This window comes from Gymnodraco acuticeps, unplaced genomic scaffold, assembly GCF_902827175.1.
Source record: "Gymnodraco acuticeps unplaced genomic scaffold, fGymAcu1.1, whole genome shotgun sequence".
Lineage (NCBI taxonomy): Eukaryota > Metazoa > Chordata > Actinopteri > Perciformes > Bathydraconidae > Gymnodraco > Gymnodraco acuticeps.
Genome location: NW_022990459.1, coordinates 3,781,028 through 3,803,843, shown reverse-complemented (window position 1 = coordinate 3,803,843; position 22,816 = coordinate 3,781,028). Strand labels below are relative to the sequence as shown.

At 40.3% G+C, this 22,816-nt stretch overlaps 1 protein-coding gene across 24 annotated transcripts in view; it reads right to left on the bottom strand.

Annotated features, from left to right (window-relative positions):
* Window positions 1–1,140: 1,140 nt before the first annotated feature.
* Window positions 1,141–22,816, bottom strand: part of celf2 (cugbp, Elav-like family member 2) — a 224,327-nt gene continuing 202,651 nt past the window's right edge. For 7 of the 24 annotated variants that reach the window (XM_034225887.1, XM_034225891.1, XM_034225889.1 and 4 more), the window contains 6 exons: window positions 21,209–21,343; window positions 15,578–15,691; window positions 12,720–12,917; window positions 11,401–11,544; window positions 7,288–7,520; window positions 1,141–5,967 (listed from right to left, as the gene is read on the bottom strand). In XM_034225887.1, the coding sequence (XP_034081778.1) occupies window positions 7,393–7,520; window positions 11,401–11,544; window positions 12,720–12,917; window positions 15,578–15,691; window positions 21,209–21,343 (719 nt within the window). In that variant the 3' untranslated portion in view covers window positions 1,141–5,967; window positions 7,288–7,392. The remainder of the gene's footprint in view (window positions 5,968–7,287; window positions 7,521–11,400; window positions 11,545–12,719; window positions 12,918–15,577; window positions 15,692–21,208; window positions 21,344–22,816) is intronic. The other 17 variants (XM_034225906.1, XM_034225905.1, XM_034225907.1 and 14 more) reach the window with 8 other exon arrangements.

Below are 22,816 nucleotides of genomic sequence, written 5' to 3'. Positions count from 1 at the left end.
GAACCACATCTTATTGAAACACACAGCTTTGATACCTGTGAATGAAAAGGTGAAACTTTGACCTTTGACTTCTCTTTCCTCTCTCTGTACGGGGGTGGGGGGGGGATGCAGTTGTGACGGTTAGACAGTGCGGGAGTGGAATCGAACACAAAAAGGACACACAAGTGGACAGGCCTCGCCCAGGACAGCGGACAGCACGGGGTGGGGTGGGGGGCGTCCCCTAAGGAGGGAACGCTAACTACGGCCAATAACTCAAATATAGGTTTGCCTCTTATTCAAAGAATCTGCCAAATCCAGGGTGAGCTAAGGTAACAGCTGAGAGCACATTTTGTAATAAAGAATAACAAATGTTTGCAATTCTCAGTGGAAATATAAAAAGAAAAGGGGCTTTGTAAGTCAGATAAAATGAAAAAAGAAATGGCCCTTTAAGGAATAATTCAATATTTTGGGAACAATTCACAAAGTTGCTGAAAGTTAGATGAGAAGATAAATACCACTCATGTTGTTTGTGTGAAAAGGTATTTACATACACATTATCCTGTGTCAATTTCAAGTAATAAATATTTTCATTCAAATAAAACTTGGTAAAGTCACTATGAAAGGAACAAATGCTTAGGTACAAATAATGAACCATTGACTAATAACACATCTTATTAACTATCTGTAATTACCCATCATATGTTATTCTCCTCTGCAGCAGTATAAAGGAGTCCATGGTACAGATCTTACCCTCGGTTTGTGATAAGGCATATTTCCCAAAATGGCAAACTATTCCTTTATAGCTGAAAAAAGTGAATGTGTTTCTTTTGACTGGTGCCATTTTTGTTGATATTATATATGGGGTAAGTTTGGCTCTTTTCAACGTATTTCTGAACTGTCACGCGGCGACTTGGGCTACACAGTAATATACATACAAACACTTCGATGTATATTTACTATGTTTAGTGAGAACAGCAGAGTGAGTTGGGGATGGAGTCAACTTTACTGTGGTAAAAAACAAACAAATGTGAACACGAGGGTAAAAGATAGAAATGAACGAGAGACTATGAAAGAAATCGAAAGAGAGAATGGCAGGGAGAGGTTGTGAAACAGTACAACATCAGACAGCCACTGGAACATAACAACACAGAGAGAGACAAGTATTAGGAAAAATGGTTTAATATAGGAGACAGAAGCAAAAAACTGCATCACACAAGAACATACGTTTACAAAAATAATTCTGACTGCTTCAGCTACACAGTTGGTTCACAGAGAAGGACAGAGAAACCGGAAAAATCTAAACAGCTAAAAGCAAAACGTTTCTAATTAGTTGATCTCTTCATTAAACTAATACATTAATCCACTGAAGGTGACTAAATATTTCTATACCTTCTTTTTCTATAATTGTCTTATCGTGTAGACGGCACAATACAGAAGTCAAATGAAACTTACCGCTGTTGTATAGACAAACTTGCTAGAACTATTTAAAAAGCATAAATTAAAGATCTGACACTCACCTACACTCCGTTTTTCAGAAAGAAATAAAGACTGAAAGGAAGGCAGAAAGAAAGAACAACACTTAAGTGAGGAAAAAGAAGTGAAAGAAATAAAGCCAAAGATCTTCTAGAAAATCTTATATCAAAAGCCAACGTTCTCGATGCCAGCTAGAAATCAAACTCGGGGACCAGTCAGGGTCAGGCCACACCACCAGGCCAGACAGCTTTTTTCTAAGATTTTTTTGTTGTATCCTTTAATCTCCAGTATAAAAAATTCCACTGGTACAAAATGCATAAGTACAATCAGTTGTAGAAATAGGAAAGCCTGCATTTTTTGTACTTTTTAAATCCCATCCAGTGACAGATTTCCAAGTGTTGTCAAACAAACATACATCACGCTTACAGGATCCACTGAAATGCATTGACTTTGGCTTCTCTCAAGACAATTTGAAACTACTGAAAACCTTTTTGAGAATTAAAAGAAACAAACCAAAATAAAAATATTGGATAATCTCTACAGACAACAAGCTCTTTTTTTTACGTCACGGAAAGACACAAAACATTTTTCCTCAAAAAACTCGACATAAGCCATAATGCAAAGAAACGACAAGTTCAATTTTTTTTTTCTTTCAAATTTCATTGTTTGATAAATAGCACTTAAGATAATTAAGAAAGAAGGAGAACAGAGAAGTGACGAGATAGAAAGATTACAACGAGCATCGGCGATGAAAGCCCCTGAGGTGAGCCGCTCCACAGGAACTCTGCTTTACGACCCTTTTGTGCTTCGACATTTAAACAAAGACAAGATGCTTCACACTTGACGTCAGGCTGTGTGCAACTCTGTGAGATTTGGCAACATTTTTTTGGGGGGGACATCTAAAACGCCTGTACCCGCACACACAGCCATAGAGTAACGCAGATTGTGTAGCCTCCACCATTAAAGTTACGTGAATTGTGCGAAAGTGAGATGTGAATCGTAGATGCTGCAGCGAAAAACGATGCGAAACCCTGCACACGCGCGAGTCAGAAAAAAGTGGTCCATTAACACTGATTAACCAGCTTTCATACAGGTAGTTATGGCTGTTTGTGGCTCATGTGTAGGCCTACTGCATTTAGGAGAAAGAAAAGTCTGCTCGCCTCCCTCCACTAAAGTTTGGGTATGAGAGGATATGAAAGCCTCCATCTCAGGCTGTTGTTTAGCCAGCGTGGACGTGACCCTTCCTCTCCAACCAACAAGCGCTTTATTTCCCCTGTCGCTAGTCTAATAATACGACGCCGCTTCTAACTCCGGTTAGCTTGGGAGACAACAAGCAGACGAAGAGCGGCTTCCTTCCTCGAGGTCATTTCACGGAGGAAATAGAAAAACTTTGACGAGTGGGAGGCTAACTGCACACACAAGTGAATAGACTTGGCACACATCACTGACAACATCTTCTACTCTTGTAATACTGATACGACGCTCCCTGGTTAAGGCGACTGGTGAGCTTCTGTAGAAAATAATGCTGCCTTTTCTTTCTTTTTTTTGCAGACCGTAAACTAGGCTTTCAGGGAGGGGGATGGGGGGCAGTTGAATAGACTGACAACACTGTGCCATGTAAACGGCTCGACTACGAGAACACACTTTGGCATCTAAACATGATTTTGGCCCATTACACCACACATATGGAGTAGTCTCACAACCACTTATAAAAGACGTGAAAGGATAATAAATCAAACTTGCTCCGGAACGTCCCGCCTCTTTTTTTTTTCGGACGACGGCGTGTGCTTTTTTTTTCTTACCTCAAGAGATCGAGTTTCGTTTTTTGTGCGAGCGAGTCTTACCCTGTGCTTACATCATGAAAGCTAGCGTTCTCGTATGAGGTGATACACAAAAGTAATGATCCTCGCCGTCTCAGAAATGTTTTCAACTCAACTGAAGAGGATTTTAGAATAAGGCGTATGACTCTCACCTCCATTTTATTTTTTTCGGCTGAGGAGCGGGACAGTGCGAGAAACCAATCGAAAGAAAGCAATCCAAACAATACGAAGTGACGCCTGTGTGCGCGAGATACTAATAGAGAGAGAAAAGGAGTGCAACAATTTGTGATAAGGCTTTGATGAATAAAACGGCTGTACAATGGCTAAAAATATCAGTGCGTGTGTGTTAAAGTGTGTTTGTGCACGCTGGCGGGCGGTAGCTGTGGCTGTCGAGGCGTTCACACTCAGGGGCTCTCATGCACAACAAGAAAGTAAACTGTGAGGTCTGCACGAGAATGTGTGTGTCCGTGTGTGCGTGTATATAGATATATATATATATGACACATGGGCACTTTTTTTTACATCTTTACAAAGAAAAAAAGCAAACATGACATTTTCAGGCAACAAGACCACAGAATAGCAAGTTAACAAACTCTTTTTTAAATCTATATTTTTAAATATGAGGGATCCATACAAAACACTTATAATAAAATACCCATGTTATCAAATAATTTCACAAGAAATACACTGACGCGCTAGGCAGGAAGTACCTTCAGAATTTGGCACTAAACTCCACTGATCTTGTCTTTTTTTCATTATAAGACATTTTGCTGAACAACAAAACACATCTAAATATTGTTTCCCACGAGAGAAATAAAATAATAATGACATTGATGCTTCACAAGCTGACATTATATATATAGATATATTTATATTTATATATATTTTTAGGAATTTTATATAGCTAATTAACCAACAAGAAATTTAGCAAATAGGGACTCCTTCAAAAAAGAAGTAACAAAAAGAAACAAATCAACAAAGTAACTATTATAGTAATATGAAAGGCTTTGTCTATTGTTCAAGTAAACTGATTTTTTTGTCTTCTCTTGAAAAACATGAGACATTTAAGACCGTTAGACTTGTGATGAAACCACAACTAAACTCACGAGAAGCACCGACGTTAACGCAGGTTACAAGTATCTTAGTATTTTTTTTTCCTCTATACATTTAAACAGTAGAAAATATAGGTCATTTCATCATGTGCATTTAAACCACGGATTGTCTATCTGTGAGTCAGTTCAGCAAAAGGTGACACAAGTAGGTAGCATTTCTCCCACCCAAACAGGGCAAATGTCTTTTTTTATTTTTACCTTTAAACTACTCTAGAAAAAAGTGGTTCTATATATAGACTTTGAATGAGAAACAGAGCCACTTAAAATGGCCTTATCAAAAAACTTTACACTGCCTGAAAAATGTAAAAACCATTGGAGAGCTCTGAGAGAGTCTAATATTGATCAGACAGTTTTTATTCAAAACTGTTTGGAAGTAGTCTTATTTTTCAGAGAAACTGGCGCGGACTGCTTCTGGCGGACTGTTTTTCATCGGCGCCAGAAGCAAGATGACGCGCCAATTCCTGTAGTGAACTTTCAAGTTTACTTTAAATGAAGAATAAAAGAAAGGAAAAACTGACATAAAGAAGAAGAAGAGGCAAAAGAAAATGCAGGAAAACATACTGAATGGAAATCACTTTGCCACAGGTTTTTTTTTCTTCCAAAAAGAACATTTGTTTTTCCGTAAAAATCTCAGTCTTTTTTGTTTTTCATATGAATGCAGCTTTATATCTTTTTCACATTGATTCATTTTCTTGCCCTCCCCTCCCTTGTTGCCTCCCTGAAACCCTCCCCAGAAAACAGATCCAAATGAGGTCACATGCAAAAAAACACAAAAAAGAACGGGAAAAAAAATCATACAAATCCAAAAAAGCTAAAAGTTCAAAAGGTCAGTAGGCAGCGGAGGAGGAGGAGGAGAACCAGGTTATGATCAGGTGAGCTCGGAAAAGACATCAGAAAAAACAATGACGGGGGAGGAGGACGATGACACTTTTTTTTGGAGGGGATTTTTTTGTTTTTGTTTAAAGTTTTTTTTGTTTGGACGCCACGGAGACATGCTAGGCAAACGATGAGCTAACAGGCATGGAGATGGGTTGTTCTAAAAGGGGGAAAGAAAAAACAGGGGAGAGGAGAGAGTTACACACAGAGAGCCAGAGCACCACAACACTACAGCCTTTTTGTGAAAATCAGGAGAAACAACAACAACAAACAACAACAATGCAAACCAGCAGAACAGCAACACAACTCACACTGGCAATTTTTTAGCTTTGATTTTTTTTATCATTTAATGTTATAGGTCTATGCTAACAACACACACACACACACACACACACACACACACACACACACACACACACACACACACACACACACACACACACACACACACACACACACCACACACACACACACACACACACACACACACACACACACACACACACACACACACACACACACACACACACACACACACACACACACACCACACACACAACAGAGACCACCCAAAGCTTTATCCATCAGATCCCAGATGGATATTGTCATTTGGGAGAAAATAGTCATATTTTTTCAGGGAGAGGGGGAAGGGAGACTTCAAATTTCTTTCCTTTTTTACATGTTCTAAATCTTTGTAAGGGGGGGGGGAGGGGCTACGTACAAACAAAAAACGCAAACACTCAAAGTAAAAAAATTGCGAGGACAAAGGTAGAAATTCGACAAGTAAAGAAGTAGTCCCACTACGGATGGAGAGAGGGAAAAAAGAGAGATGGATGGATGAATGGATGATCGATTAGCACAGAGTGTGTGAATGAATAAATGACACAGGGAGGGAAGGGGGGGTTGCGGTTTGAATGGCAGCGGAGTGTGTTGTGATTGTGGTTTCTGCACTAAAAAAACATGAAAAAACACAGTAGAACCCAAATTCCACGAGACTTCTCCACAAGGGTCTACTTTAATGATGCTGTATACTTTATAGGAGTCCAATAACTTAACGATAGGCAATAAATAAAATCCTTTTTTTTAATCTGAGGCAGTAAAAATGTTGTATAAAAATAGAACTGCTTTTTTTACAAATAAAATTTACAGGCCTGTGGCTTTCTGTACTTTGAATTATTTTTTAAATCTCTCAACAGACATCAAGTATTTGCAGCTACTACCGTAACCCATAAACTCTTATATTATTGGAATTATCATTATAGTCTTCATCAAATTCTGGATGTTGTTTTGAAAATGCTGTTATATGTATTTTCACAACAAAGACCAATGTGATCTGACCCAGAAAAGTAGTTACTATTTATTTTTTGTCACCTTCTGAGAAATAAAAAACTGTATTTTTTCACATAAATAATAAGGTGCTAGTGTTGCTTTTTCTTCTTCTTTTGTTGGTGGAGTGTAACTGACTATAGTGTAAAGAGGCCACTGTTTTGCAGCCTTTGCTCCCGGGTTGCCAACAGGCATAGAGGGGAGAAGCAGCGGCGGCCTGCACCCAACACCGGAGGTCAAAGGTCGAATGTGCATATCGGCATGCGTGTAAAAATAAAAATGAACCCTTTGCCAGGCCTCAACGAGAGAGAGTGGGAAAAAAAAGGTTTAAAAATCGTCATGGCTCCTTTGTCTTTACCTCAGTTCCGACTGTAACTAGTCCTCAAAAATGTATAAATAATCATTGAGAAATAAAAAAAATTCTAAACAACATTTTAGAAAAGCTACCCAAGATCGCTATTTTCGATCCATTGTAAAAAAAGAAAAGAAATTGCACAAAGTAATGGCGGTAATGGAAGCGTTCATGTGTGTCAAAAAAAAGTGTAATAAATTATAATAGTTGAAAGCTAACACAAAAATCTTTAAAAAAGCAAGAAAAAAAATAAACAAGGCGTGTGTGTCTCCCTCAGGGTGGTTGTAGGTCGTCTTCCCCTCCCTCCCACATCCCTCCCCCATCCCCCCCCCCCCCCTGTACAGAGAGGTCGTGGCTCGGTTTGCTGTTTTTTTTGTTTGTCATTTTCACCTTTCTTTGGGGGACTTACCCTAGCAGTGCTAACATGGGGAGCAGATAGACCCTAGTGCTAAGATCAGTACGGTTTGCTGTCGTTCTTGGAGCGCTTCAGCTGCACCTTCAGCCGCTTCATGCCGATCTGGAAGCCGTTCATGGCCTGGATCGCTGCTTGCGCCGACACAGGATTGTCATAGCTGACGAAGCCTGAGAAAACCAGAGAAAAGTGGAGAGTTGGTGAAAAAGTAGCCGATATGAAACTTGACATAGGAAGTTTACTAGCATTAAACTTGCAACATTAAGTGTCTTAAAACATTCAATTATTTAAAAAAGTTATAAAAATAGGTTTGGTTATTTTAAGTTGCATGAGTGAATGTCTAGCTATTATGCTATTATTTGACTTACAGTGTCTCATTTTGGATATGTTTCTTAGTACACTGTCATGCTGTGCTCTGTGAACACTTGAGCAGTGCGTACTAGTGATGTGTCGGTCGCAAACGAGCCGGCTCAAAGAGCCGGCTCTTTTAAGTGAACGACGGGAGCCGGCTCGCGCCCGCGAACGAGCCGGTTGTTTTTTTTTGCGGAGGGATCTAGATCGGCATGAAGGCACATTATGCAATGTGCACATTATCCCGCTTATTACATGGCCACATTCTCAACAAATTAACGACATGACTCCCAATATTAATTGAAATGCTTTTATGGATTTAGAAAATGATTTTATTGATTTATTGAGTTGTATGTATTTAAATTGACATGCATCCGCTAAGAAAAATAGTCCGTTGTTACTGTTTGAACTAACGTAGCAACGGCAGGAACTGCTTCGAGAGTGTTTTTGAGGAGCTTTTTGTTTACAGATTTGAAAACATCGTTGCTTGCTTTAAAAGTAGCACAATTCATTATGTCAAACTTTGGAAAGTATCTAGATATCCCTGCCCTAATGCCAAAGTAACTGGCAACTGAATATGTGTCGCCGTTTGATGTCTATGTCTGGACCGCTGCGTAAAAAGGAGGGTTTCTGCCCCATTACTTCTCTTCTTACTTCAATAAGAATAAAACACAGAGGAGGGAGATCTATTTTTCTCCCCCTCTTCTGACAGCCCAGCAGCTGATCTCAGAGCACGCTGCCCTCTCCTGCAGGGGGGCGTGGTCAGCTGCAGCTCACATAATCATATATATACTTTATATAGATATGGCCCTACAATATATTGTTCAAATATAGCATGATAGGTCCACTTTAAGTAATACAAGACAGAATGATGATGATGATCTCCGCGCTACAGCTGCTCCGTGCATGCATGCAGGTGACATGTAATATCCAAGGATTAGAGACGGTTGGATGCTGCTGTTTTGAGCATTGCAATATATTTATTTTCACTATGTTATTTATTTATGATTATCCTTAGGCTCAGCAAAGATTTGATGTCAGCTGTTGCTGTCTTTTTTCTATAGCTAATAGTTACTGAAATAGAGCCCTGCTGTTTTGTCAGGGCCTTTTCTTTAAATATAATTTTAAAATGTCGATACAGTAGCCCCTTTTTTAAAATAGTTTTTATAGGTGTTGCTATCTGTTTTGTGTAGCGTGGTTCGACAAGCAAGTCAGTGCATTCATTAGGTGGTATCAGAGAGTTACACGGGTCTGTAAATGCAATGAAAACATTTGGCCACAGCAAATCATTTATATTAAACATGTCATTTTTACTTTTGAATACTTCAGTACAAAGGATGTATTGAATAATTTAAGTGATATATGTGTGTACACATATAAATCATTAGTCAAAACAGGGCTACATTTGATTTAATTAAAAGGTATAATATGTGGTAAACTGAAGAGCCGTTTGGGAGCCGAAAGAGCCGGCTCTTCTTGGTGAGCCGAGCCAAATGATCCGGCTCACCAAGAAGAGCCGGAATTCCCATCACTAGTGCGTACATTTCCACCATGTCGTGGCGTCTCAAATTGCACACGGCTAATGTGCCCTCACTGGATGTCACCACTGTTAGCTAGCTAGCTAACCTTTATAAGGGTGTATTACTGTTTGATGCATAGAGAGTGTAGAGGAATTGTTTTTTGTTTACCGGATAACGTACCTTTGGACATTTAGCTTTAGCTCCAATAAATCATTTGATAGACTATTGTTTTTTTTAAATGGGCTAAGTAAAGTCAAGAGCTGAATTGTGAAAATTAGCTAACCTGTTGGCTAACAGATTACTAGCTTGAGTCAGCAAATACTATAAGGTCAGAAACATATTTAATTATTATCTTGCCGAGATGGAGGCAACTAAGCTGGTGAACAAGACCTGGACAAGCCGCAGAAAAAGTATAGATGGAGGGCGTAATGAGAGTTGTATGTTTTTGCTTGCATCCCCTAAAATGAAGAACGAATTTCCCATAATCCTCATTGCTCCCTATCTAACATTATAATTTCTGCAAGTCTGTTATGCCTTCTCTCTTTGTAGCAGATTTCCTGACACTAAAATGAAATGCAGACAGAGACCATTATAGAATGGGTCTTGGTTATACATTTATAAATAATTGTGTTATAATAAACAGGTAAAATACTACAAGAGGCACTCTCAACATCTCTTTGTCTCCAGATCTGATTTATCTGGTTTACATATACTTTACATAACACCCCTGGTACACAATAAGAAATATTCAAATGTAATGACTCCCAAAGAGGTTGTCGCATTAAAAAAGCTATTAGAGTTACTGTAAGTCAAACGCAATATACATAATAGAAAAGCAAATAGGGGGGTGTAGTGACATTTGTGAGGCATGATTCGGCAAAATCCTTAAAACAATATAGGAATCCTGAATAGATATCACAAAAACACAACTCCACAAACATTCAACCACCAACATTTTGATCAACAGCTTGACAAAGGTCACTGTTGGTCAACATTTCAGAGTAAAGGTTTTGGAGCAGAAGGGGAAGTTAAGTTGTGTTTTATGTTGTTGCTGTCTTCTACAGTATGTGCACGATTCACTTCCTCTTGTAAAATCTGGAGCTGAAACCTGACAGTGAACTACTCGTCTCGCTTGTCTCGCAGCTGTCTTCGCGATGCATTTGTCTGTCAAGTATCACTGCTGTCTGTTTGTCTGCTTCATGCTTGATTTATTCCTTTTTCCCTGAGCTGCTACGTGAGGAATGGAGATGCATTATATTTAGGTTTTGTTGTCAACATGGACAAATGCTAGGCACAGGAAATAATTTCAATCCATTTCACCCTAAAATTGAAGCTTACAAGCCAAAAAGGTTGTGCTAGGTTTAAATAGGTCACTTGTCCCAGTCCAGGAGGGGATCATGTTATCAGTTTGAATTAATGTGGCTCTCTATCAATCTTAGATTTGTCTTTAGATTCTTGTACCTGCCAAATGTTTACCTGAATAATGAGAACAACAACAGTTTGTCCTTTGCAACCCTCACTATCTTGGAGTTTGGGTTTGAGTGGTCATTAATTACAGGAATTAGTCATTTAGAGTGATACTTAATGGGACTGGTCCTGTAATTACTTGATCATTCCCTGCTTAATGTGGTGGAAAGAATAATTTGGTACTCATTTTGGAGAAAATAAAGACATTGGACTTCAATACATTGACATTTATTTTCCTAAAATCTGTTTAAACAATTTCTTGCTCATATATAAATAAAAAATACCCATAGAAAAGCATTAATATGACAGAGCATGGGACTCCAGAGGTACTTCTTCAGGAAGTGATGCCAAAAGAGCTTCATATTCAGTAGCAGATATAAAGTACCAGACAAATATATTTAAAGGCCATACTTCTTTTTAAAATAATGCAAATAATATTATGAATATATTAATGATAACCTATTTGTAACACATGTGCAAATATGTAAGTATGCTTGTGAATGTAGCTAGATTTTGTTCGGTTGAGTTTTCGAATATAAGTTTCGTTGGTAGTATGATTCACAGAGTCAGGATGATTTTTCTTAAATGGACTGCGAAGATAAAAATGTTACTGAATGTTCCACCACAAAAAAGTCATCCAAAAGTTCCATCCCGAATGCGGACTAAGCAATTAAAGAAGCGACACATATCTGCAGATGTGTGTGACACGTACCGAAGCACTTGCTCAGGTTCGTCTGTTTGTCGATGAAGACTTTGGCAGAGACCACGTTTCCAAAAGGCATGAACATCTGCAGTATGTCCTGGTCTCCAAACTCCTGGGGCAGGTGGTAGATGAACAGGTTGGCACCCTCGGGACCTGAAGGGGGGGGGGGGACATGCAGAGCGAGTGTGAGGTCATTTCTTTCACTGGCAGGCAGGGCAGCACACACTGTGGCTGTCGTCATAGGAACTGAGCCGACGCATTATACGGCGTGACCTTGGGTTTGTTATTATTTATTATTAACAACATTCTCCAATTGTATTGAACATTAAACAAAAATGAATGCTTTTCATTTAATAACATTTCCACTCTCCAATGAAAATTTCGCATTTGATTCATTCTTTCTTTCTGCTGTGCGCCGTCTCTCTTAAGAGGGGTCTTATTGCAGGTCACCCCCTCTTTTTATTACAATCATTAAATACGCTCTTCATTGCTAAATGAACCCTGTCACATCTTTGTGTTCCTGCAGGGTTTTGAACTGTCGAAGAAAGAAAGAGTCTTTACAAATGAATCGTTGTTGGATGCAGAGATGAGAAATGGACGAACAAACGTGGCTCTATTTCTTTTACAAAAAATGTGATCATCTGTTTTGTATTCAACAATGTCGTTAAAAGCTTTAGTGAGCATTTCAATTCATCTGCCAGGTTCTGTTTGGGGGTGGTACTTTGCAAAATAACTGGTATGTAGACTGTTTTCAATATATTGAATAGAGAGGTCTTATAAAACACAAATGCTCCCTTCTCTTTACTAAATGTTAAATTTTTTGGAACAGAAATATTGTGCAGTTCCTTTCAAATAAGAAGTAAAGTAATTGTCAAGTACTGAGTTATATATTTTATTTCTGGTAAATACACTCTATTGTATACCTAAAAAAAATCCAGCTTTTATTTATACTTCATCAAAAGCTGTTGAAGCATTTCCTAAGCATTATTGACAGGAAAAAACATCTTTATATTAATATATTATCTTTTAGCAGGAAACTAAACTTGGGAGTGGGAATCAAAAATAAATCCTGGTGTTTTTCCACTTCTGCTCCATTTAAAATAAGTGTGTCTTCACATATTTACTATACTGTACAAAATGTATGTGGCGCTTTACTGATATGATATTTAACTTGTGATTTGTCACTACTTTTATTAAAAGGATCATTCTAGGTTTGTTTAAATGTCTGCTGTGCCTCTCTCTGAGTTTCTCCTCCTGCTGTAAACACTGTGATGCCGACTCCCACTGAGCAGCAGTGATGTGCAGACTCGTGGCCCCGGGCTACTGACCTTCCTTCTGGCTGCCGGCGGCCCCTTGCTGCTGCAGCAGGGACTGGCTGTAGAGGGTGGGCAGCGCGGCGGCAGCGTACTGCTGGATCCCTGAGTAAGCCTGCGTCAGCGCGTCCATGGTGCCCGCCGTCCCATTGGTCAACCCTGCGCCACCCAGGCCTCCGTTAAGTGCCGCCATACCTGAGAGCATTTGAGCAACTTTACATAAAACCCAACAATAAAGAAAGAAGAGTGCACTTACTCGTTAGCGCTCCCATTTTAGGTTATGTTATTAGCACACACACACAAACATTACCAGACGTCACACACACATACAAAGACTTTACTGTAAACGTCACACACAGAAGACACATCCATAGACAGACATTAAACTGTAAACACGGGACACACAAAGTTATACTTTTAACATTAAATTACAGCTGATGACAGCCAGCGCTGCACACAGGTTTACTCTAAATCAGAAGCTAGCAGTGACAAACAAAAAGACACACTCAAAGAAAACAGTTGACAATATGTAAACTTAGGGTTTAAGAAAACACATTTTGTAACTAATTTCTAAACCTATTCCTTTCACTATAGGACAAAACACTATCCATTGAATCATGGGTAATGGAGTAGCATCCATTTCTTGAAAAATATTTGTACCAATGTCTATTGTGAGTTCATTAACTTTTTTATTTTAATCAATATTCATTTTCTGTCACAGCTGATCATTATAACCGTATCTCATGCTTATCTTAGTTTGATTACATTTAAAAATAAAAACACAGATACCTTTGTATGGATGTATTAGTTTAATATTCTTTTAAATGCCGTATTATATGTATTGGTATTGACGTGTGACATCCCATTATGGTTCAACTTCACCAAATATCACATAATCCTTCTATTTTGCCAAAGTCCAATCACCGACTGTTTCCAGCCTGTGACGTCTCACTTTGGGTCTGAAGACAGGCACGTGGAGCACAGAGGGAGGGAGTGGGGGGGTGTTAGTCTGGTTTGAAAAGTGAAGGAACGCAGCAGTAACACTCATTAGCTGCTTGTAACGGCATAATATCACGGCGGAGGGCAACTTGTCTGAGGGGGTCTGACATTGGCTCGGCGTCCTGTCGCCTCACCGTCAGACACAGTGAAATAAATTATCACCGCAGAGCTTCGGATTATAGGTCACTCATTTATTCAGGAATAATTGCACTGGTGACCTTTGCAATTCAATTAAGGCCTAGATGTGTTTAAATGAGGGTTGTTGGAGCGTGGATGGACGAGAGGGGGTGCACAATGCGGAGACAAGGGTTAGCCGGGACAAAATGGGATGCAAAACGAAAGCAACCCGTTCTGTTTAAAAGGATGAGCATGTGTGTGTGTGTGTCTACCAGTGTGCGCCTGAGTACACGCGTATATGATTTACACAGCGGATACAGCCGAGGAGCGCTAAAGGTCAGAGGAGAGTAATGTGGTGGAAGAGGCCGGTGGTACAGGATCTCTGCTGTAATAACAGCTCTGATTAAGATCCCAGCCTCGTCTCCCCGGAGGTCAAAGGCAGGACACACACTCAAAACACAACGTCAGACCGCACGAGCCGCGTAGTCCGCACGATTCTCAAAACATGATAGAAAACATGCATCTGCTCTGCATCAAAGCAGTAAATCATCAACCTCCTATTATAAAACTACTATGGGAGGAAAATTGTAATTTCTTTGTTACTTGGTCAAGAAAACCTTAGTCTTGTTCGGCAAGTATAAGCTGATTTATATGCTAGACTTTTGTACTTTTTGTAAATGTCCATGTTTGTTGAAAATGTGTGTTGTTTTTACACAAAACTTTTGTATTGATGTCATTAAATTGGTCAGGTTTTGTATTTATGTGACCACAACATTAAATATAATTGTATATTATAAGAAAGGTGTATCATTTAAAATATTTTGGCAGGATAATTTGTATTTTCTGGAAAGGAGCAGCCAGCGTTTTTGGCATCAAAATGATAACATTTACTTTGTATTGGTCAGGGTATTGGTCAAATATTTAACATATGCTTTAAAGTTAATCATTATTGTAGAGATGGCAGAAAAACCATCAATGGAACAAGAAACCAACACGACGTGGAACAAAGACACCAGCGCTCTTTCAGCAAGCAGCACAAAGGACACTAACAGGAAGCGGATGGAGAGAAGGATTAATGGATGAATGGAATGAAGATCTGCTGCCAGGTGAGTGGAGGATGTAGCCGGATTTGAGCAGGTAAGAACAAATTACAGTCAAGTGCAATTGAGTTGCAGAGAGAAGACAGCAGAACCAAACTCTGTGAGGTTTCGATTGTAGTTCCTTCCGTTGTCCTTGTCTTTAATTTTTAGAAAATGTAGGTTTTTAATGGAGGAAATTATTCAATTCGTAGTCTACGAAAATTGATACATTATCAAATCTTACCCACAAACTAAACTGAACTAGTATATTTACTATAATTCAAATTGATTTTCATTTATACTGTGATATACTCTGTACATCCGTTCATTGTTTTTTTGGCCTTTATATCATTTAGATAAAATCCAGGAGAAATTCTGCAGGATTTATTAACAATAAAACAATTTAAAATGGGTTTTATTAAGATTTGTAGTTCTCTTCTCTTAAAAGTTCTCAAAATGAAAGCTAAAAAAAGAGGAATTCTCAGTTTTCATAAAGAACATCACAACATCGGCTACAGCCTTCAAAATCCCACATTTGTCGAACTCTAATGTGCCGGGAGCTGTACCGCTGCGTCTCTCTGCATGGGCTCACAGTGTGTGTTGCGTTGCTGCAGATGGGTGTGGATGGAGGTAAGCGGAGGTGTGGGTGGAGTCGCTGATGGCAGGGTGAATACTCACTATTGACGCTACCTGCTAGTGCATTAATGTTGTTCAGGCCGACGGTCGCGCCTGCCAGGCCCTGCAGGGTGCCCAGGGAGGTCAGAGAGTTCATGGCGCTGGCGTTGGAGGTTGCTGTTGGGCCCGGTGCTTCGGGAAGAGAGGGATATAGCGGGGGGAGGGAGGGAGGGGAAGGAGGGGAAGGAGGGAGGGGAAGGAGGGAGGGAGGTAGAGACAAAGGTAAAGAGGACGGAGGTGAAGAGGGAGAGTAGGAGAAAAAAGAAGCAGACGTGTTATACAAGCTTCAACAAGGTTCCTATTGTAGAGGTAAGGGCTTAAAAAACTTCTTTATATATTTTATGCAGAATTGATCTTTCTGAAATATTCGTGTTTAGAATGCAATCAACTGAAATCACTGCGGAGAAGACTGGCTGCCTTTATTTGCCTTCATACTTTAGTTTTCTTTGTTTGTAGGATATCACAACATGTCAAACACTTCAATGCCTATTGGTGTTATAGAATAGGTTTGATAGAGATAACACCACAACACTTTGAAACAGAGGGACGTAGACGCAAAGTTCTGCAAGTTTCTTGGATTTATAATTGAAGAAAAATCGACTAATTCTTCAGCCTTAAAAGATTTCTGACCATTTATTTTGGAGAACTCTACGTTTTGGCTACAAATGGAAACCAATATTGACACATTTGGACCATATCGTGCTCAATGATTCCAAAAAGAATAATGTAGGCTTTCATTCACATAATTAGTTTCTAAGTGGCTGAAAGCTTGCGTAGCCATCACATCTACATTTAGAAAGCAAATGTACTCATCAACTAGTTACTTGATTATTCTTTTAGATAGTGCTGCATAAGCAAGATACATTTCAATGTTCACAACAAAGCACTAGGATTTGTACCACTACTATTATTACATTTAATGCAGATCTGAATCCATGTGCGGACAAAAACCTACGTTTCCATTATAAAGCAAAAGCTAAATTGCATCGAAGGCAGAGGTTATACTATGTTTTCTAGTCTCCGAGATTAAATCTGTTGTTAGATATTTGCAGGAACTCTTTTCTTTCAGTGCAAGCCGAGCTAAAGCCTTTTCATAGTGAACATGAATGCTTGCAGGCCGTCAATGAACAAGTCTTTGTTCATCCTTTATAAAACATCTCCCTTTCTATTAGCGATAGAGTTCAAGGGAAATGTGAACTTAGGGCAGCCAATTGTTCCACAGTGATCCCAGTCCCAAAAATATAACTATGCTAACCCTGTGTACACAATTATACAAGGATAAAAACACAGAGAATACAGCTGTAAAAGATATTCACAAAAACAGATGAATTGAAAGAGTGCTGCATTCAAAGTGATGCTGTAATAGCGTTAAAAAAACACAAGGACCATCCAAAAAAAGCAGACATATGTACAGAAAGGCAAGAGCACAGACTTTTTATGCTAACAGTAATCTTTCGGAAAGTGTGAAACTACTCGAATTCTCTCTTATTTACAGAATATTTAATGGACGTTTTCAAGAGCACAGTTTAAATCACCAAAACACACACAATTCAACACAGTGGACACAAACCCACACACACACACCAACGTGAAATGTGTGCCACACATGAACTGCTATGTCAGTGGCGGTGGGTGAGATGGCGGGAGAATATGGTGCACAAAGCTCGCAACCTCGTTCTGTTTCCCTGACAAAATAAAATGTAATCTCTTCATTTACCGTTGATCTCATCAAAGCGAAGCCAACAAAGCAGGATTGCTGCTGAATACACGAAGAAATGGTGTGATAAAGGGAGCGTTATGTCGCCACATGGTGCAGAAAAACAAAAATGCTTGCCTGTCTCCATGCAGAACTGTCTATGTTTATCACGTTTTCACTTTCACTGACACATGCAGTAGAACGCCACTCATTCACACTGCTCAACCTGAGAGTGTACTATTCAAGGTTGGACTGACATTCAGAGTCAGAGAGAGGAGGAGGTGGAGGAATAAAAGAGAAGAGGTGAGGAGTGTGGAGAGATTGAGCTTAGGAAAAAAGGAGACAAGAAGGTGCATGGGGGCAAGAAGTGGGATGTAGAAGCAGCGTTAAGAGAGTGGTGCAGGAATGAGTCCTAAAACCCAGATATGAGTCAGCATTTTACCACTTCCAGTTCCCTCGGCTTAAATTTAACGTTTTCTTGAGTGGTTTCTGGTTAGATGCTTGAAATAAGGTCTGAGTTACATAAGCCTGGTGAATGTCAGCTAACAAGTGACCAAATGAGATGCCTTAACGTCGTCGCAAAGAAGATTAGCCATCTTTAGCTTAGCAGTCGCAGTGGAGAGCCGCCAGGGCCCTCTAGGCCCTCTCTGGGGGCCTAAGATATTCTAAAATATAATATTTGAAAACATTAAAACAATTGTTTTATTATTAGTTTTACAAACAATTATTTGATTTAATTGGATTTAAAATAACATTTCCAAAGAAATAAATCCTTCGAATCTGCCTGTTCAGTTTCTGTTGGAATGTGAAGGGTTAAATGAAAGAAGCACGTCTGGCCCTCTCTGCGAGTTACTGTCCTGCTGTAGATTCACAGAGGGCCCGCTATAGTAACTCAATAGGCGCGTTCACACCGCAGTACTTTTCCCACTTTAGTTCCGAAATGTTGCGTTCACACCAAAAAGAGCCGGAACTAAAATTAGTTCATGAGAACCTTTTCACCCCCTTTTCCGTCCCTGCTAGAGAGCAGGGACTTTCGTGGGAGAAAAAGGTTCCTATTCTTTCACACACAGTGACGTCACGAGCTACCCACAATGCAACACGCGCCATATAAATATATATAAATGCGCCATTTTCCTGGAGGTGCTAATATCCTGGAAGTGCAAATATAAACAGCTAGCTAACGTAGCCAGGCAGAGCGCAGTAGGTTTTTTTTCTGAATTAACGACAGAAATCGCTGCATGTCTTCGGATTACATCTCTGGACTTGAGGGGTGTGCTTTAGGTCGTTACCAGCGTAAACTAGAGCTGTGTGGGTTGTTACAGACTGCCTGCAGATGTATGGAAACACGACAGTGGCCTTCGTCGATTTTGGCTGCATCTACGTCTAATTTATGGAAACACCAGGTGAATACCCCACTTGTCACAATAATATTATCATGCCATTGCATATATGTGGTATTTTAGAGTTGACTAGATATTGATTAAGGCAATAGACTATGATATTCAGTACAGGAAGCTTAGCAACACCTAGACGGTGTACGGCTGCTTGCACCTCGCGTAAAACGGCGCAGACCGGAAGTACGGTGTCACGCTCGGCCCAATACCCGTATGTGTGTGTGAAAGAATGTCTGATTGGCAAACCACGCCCCGTAAAACTCCCAAAAAGTTTTGTGAAGCCGCCATTTTATTATCCTCGCATTAGCATTATTAGCATTAGCATTAGCCCAGCGCAGAAACGCAGAGAGACTAACTTATGGCAACACAAAATAAAACATGGGAGCGGTGGAGATGAGGAGGTGTCGGCGTTCTGGCGATTTACTCGTCCCCAACTCCCCAACTCCGGGGACTTCCGGCCGGGGACTTTGGGCGGCAGTATACGGCGTGAAGTGGTTTGCGGCCTGCCAGTAAACCCAAAGCAGAAGAAGAAGAAGTGACGTCAGCGGCTTAATTTGCCTAATCCTCCCCCAGGGACTTATTCCGGTGTGAACGCGATCTGTACTTAGTTCATGAGAACTAAAGAGTTCTCATGAACTAAGTTCTCATGAACCTTTGTGGGAAAAGTACTGCGGTGTGAATGCGCCTAATGAGAGAGTAATGTCAAATGACAGTACAATTGACCAATCATGTCTTCCCTCTAAATGGGTGGGCTTTATTTTTCCGCGGACTTTATGACAAGTTCTGCCCGGTGGTGCAGTGACGCATCCTAAAACCCGGAAGTAAGCTTCGCTCGGATTCCCTTGACAAAAAAGCAATGGGATTTCTCCATAGGGTTTTGGAAAATAGCTCGAAATAAGGTCTGTGGAACAAACCTGTTAGATAAATGCACGTTTTGTTCAGCCGGATAATATCCACATGTCTACCCTACTTTTATAATTTTCGAATCATAAATCGAATCGATAGATTTATGATCGATAGATTTATGATTAGCATAAGTTTGTTCATGATGGCTCACTTCAGTGATAGTGATGACATCGTTGCGAAATTATTAACCGAGTCATTTTCAAGATTGAGTTACAATGATAAACTGGAGTGGCAAAGGAGGCAGAGGGCCTAGGTATAAAAGTCACAGCTCGCCACTGAGCAGTGGTGATGTGAAGTCATGTTACATTGCTGTAGTTCCTTTATAGCCCAACGTTAACGCTTCTTACTTCAGCCAATTGCATTTAGGCTTCCGAAAAGTTTGGTTAAAATGTCCTGTTGAACAAAACGTGTAAGTATCATCAACGTGTGTTTGCCAGCAAGCTGATTTTCGGCAATATTCCTAAAAAAGGGAGCCATTGCGATGCTAACTTTTCTAGCGCCGCTCGTCTGGCAGTCTTTTAAAACAACTCCTACTCACCGCTGAGTATTTTATATCTTTACTTCTTTATTTATTGTACTTTCTGTAAAACTCTTTTGTAAATACTTTTCTAAATTATTGGTCGAAACATGGACCCCAAACCTGCACTGCTTGCACTGGTTATTTATCTACCATTTTGTTTTTTTGTACTTATTGTGTTATTAATAACAGGTGTATACTTAGTCATTTTTCGTTTTTTTAATATGTAAGTCTATTCTCCTCACTTTATCTGCTCTGGTAATAATGTACATTTCCCAGTTGTGGGACAAAAGGATTTCTGGTTTCTGAATTTACGGGGCAGCCCACAATAACACATCATTACTGCACCACTCTGTGAAGGTGTGAGCTGTGTGAGCTTTTTATAATCATGCTCTGTTGGCAGTGCGCTCCAAAAGAGACGGCAAAACCACGGCCGCTGGAGCGAGGCCCCGCCGACATATAAAGAGAGAATGATGGAGCAGAAACAGAGAGGCTTGTCAAAGGCGAAAAGACGAGGGCAACGAGAAGGAACACAAGGAGAGGAGAGAATGAGGCAGGGTGGGAAGAAAGAGGAAGGATATTTAACCTGCGCCGAGTTCAGACATCAACCTACTAGTTCTTTGACCCCCCCAAAAAACACCAACACACACACATACAGGTGCAAACAAACCCCGAAACAACAAATCTGCCGACCTAACGTTTTCTGTGAAGCACAAACAAATAATTAAAAATAGAAACATCTGAACCGGACAGAAAACATTGAAGCACAGAACACACAGACATGCACACACGCACACATATACAGTGTGTGTATGACAGGATGGTGTTGGTGAGGGAGTGGTTTGAGGACGCAGGTGGGCGGTGCATCGATAACACAGCATGGTTTCTATGGAGATGGAGGTCTGAGAAGCGGTGGATACACACACCATGGGAATGTGCCAGAAAGAACACTGACGGGAGGGTCTGAACAATGGAGATGTTTCGGTTGGTTGATGGTTTTCAGTGATGGCGGTGGAAGTGCCGGGGCGACAACAATGGTAACGGTGGAGAGCGGAGGCAGGCGTTGGCCCCCCCCCGGCGTCGGACCCCCTCCCCCCCGACCTGAGTCACTGCGGTGTTACCTGGGCTGCCCAACGCTCCCAGGGAGGCGGCGCTGGCTGACAGGGGGTTTGCGTTGGAGGGACTGGCTGAGTTTTGGGCCACCGCCGCTGCCGCTGCTAAAGTGGCCAGGTTCTGCAACTGCAGAGCACTCATACCTGGAGAGAGGAGCCAGAGAGGGTGGGGTCAAACCTGGGGAGGGAGGCTGAGCCGTAGCTGGACCGGGACATAGCACCAGAGGACGAGTTAGCTGCTTCATGTGCAGAGGAATAACAGAGGAGTGTATGTGCCTGGAAATAGTGTTTTTTTCCTGCTCTATCTTTAGCCCCTGTGAAGAGTCTGCAGTGTGTGAAGGCAAACTACAGCAGCTGATTTCGCTAACAAGTCCCAAATGTGTTTAAATCAGTAAAAGCAGCTGTTCTAGTGTTGAAGTTTGGTGCGTTTCTCTGAGCTGCTCTGGCGCCAAAAATAATCTCAGTGATTTAGTTAAACTTCTATTTTTCTTTCCAGGGAACGCTCCGTGGAGAAGGCTAAAGAAATACAGGAAGACTCTAACCTCCCTGGTCTCGTTATCAAATGAAATGTTCTCAGCTATAAAAACAATTGACATGGTCTATAAACATCGACACATGTACTAAACTGCGTGATGAGTAGAGCTTGACTGATGTGGAACTCCTGAGGCTTATAGACAATGTAGTATTTTGTATTAAATGGAAGCCTTACCAACATCTGTCAAGGGATATCAAACAAAAATGTGCCGTTCAGAGGAACTAAACAATATGTTTAAAAAAATGGTGGTAGCTTTTGACTTACTTAATATCGACATTTCAGGTCAATTAAACATTTCCATAAATATGGCTATAAGTATGTTTTAAATGTAACTTAAGTAAGTTAAATAGTTTCCTTCTTTTTCCTGGAGAATTTGATTATTTTTAAAAGCACTGTCCTCCAAGATACAATTGAGCATCTTAGTATTATAAATCCATTCTAAGAGACTCTTTGTTATCTGCAATTAGGTGGAAAAAATATGGTGTTTCTGGTACCAGCCAAAATAAGTAAAAAAATGTAGGTATTCCAGAAATAAATCTGTGCATCCATAATAAAATAAAGATGTATTTTACACTTGAATTGAGGAGGCTGGTGTGATTTATATCAGCAATAATCGGCCTCCTGTCGACATCAGTCATGCTCTAGTCACAGTGGCCCATTATTGAGTCTTTTAGCTTTAAAAATACAGATAATAAATATTAAACTGCGCACCACTCAGCACTGCTGTATTACCTGCAGGCTGAACTCTGCACATTGTTAATCTGCCTGCTTGCATTAGCATACGAGCCTGTACTTAAGCATAATTAATGACTACATGCCAACACCCAAACGATGGCGAAGCAAAGGCTATAAAACACCTTCTGTGCGAACAACTAAACCTTTCACCTCATTCAGTGGATGTGTGTGTGTTTATGTAAGTGTGGAAATTATGAGGCAGGCGCTCATAAAGCGGAAACAGAATCAGTCACCAGTTCTTACCACAGGAAGCTTCCACTGAGCTGGTTAGAATTAGAGGACGGACACTGTCAATGTGAGGTGTATGTGTCGTATATACAGCCTGAGTGTATATACAGTACCATGGG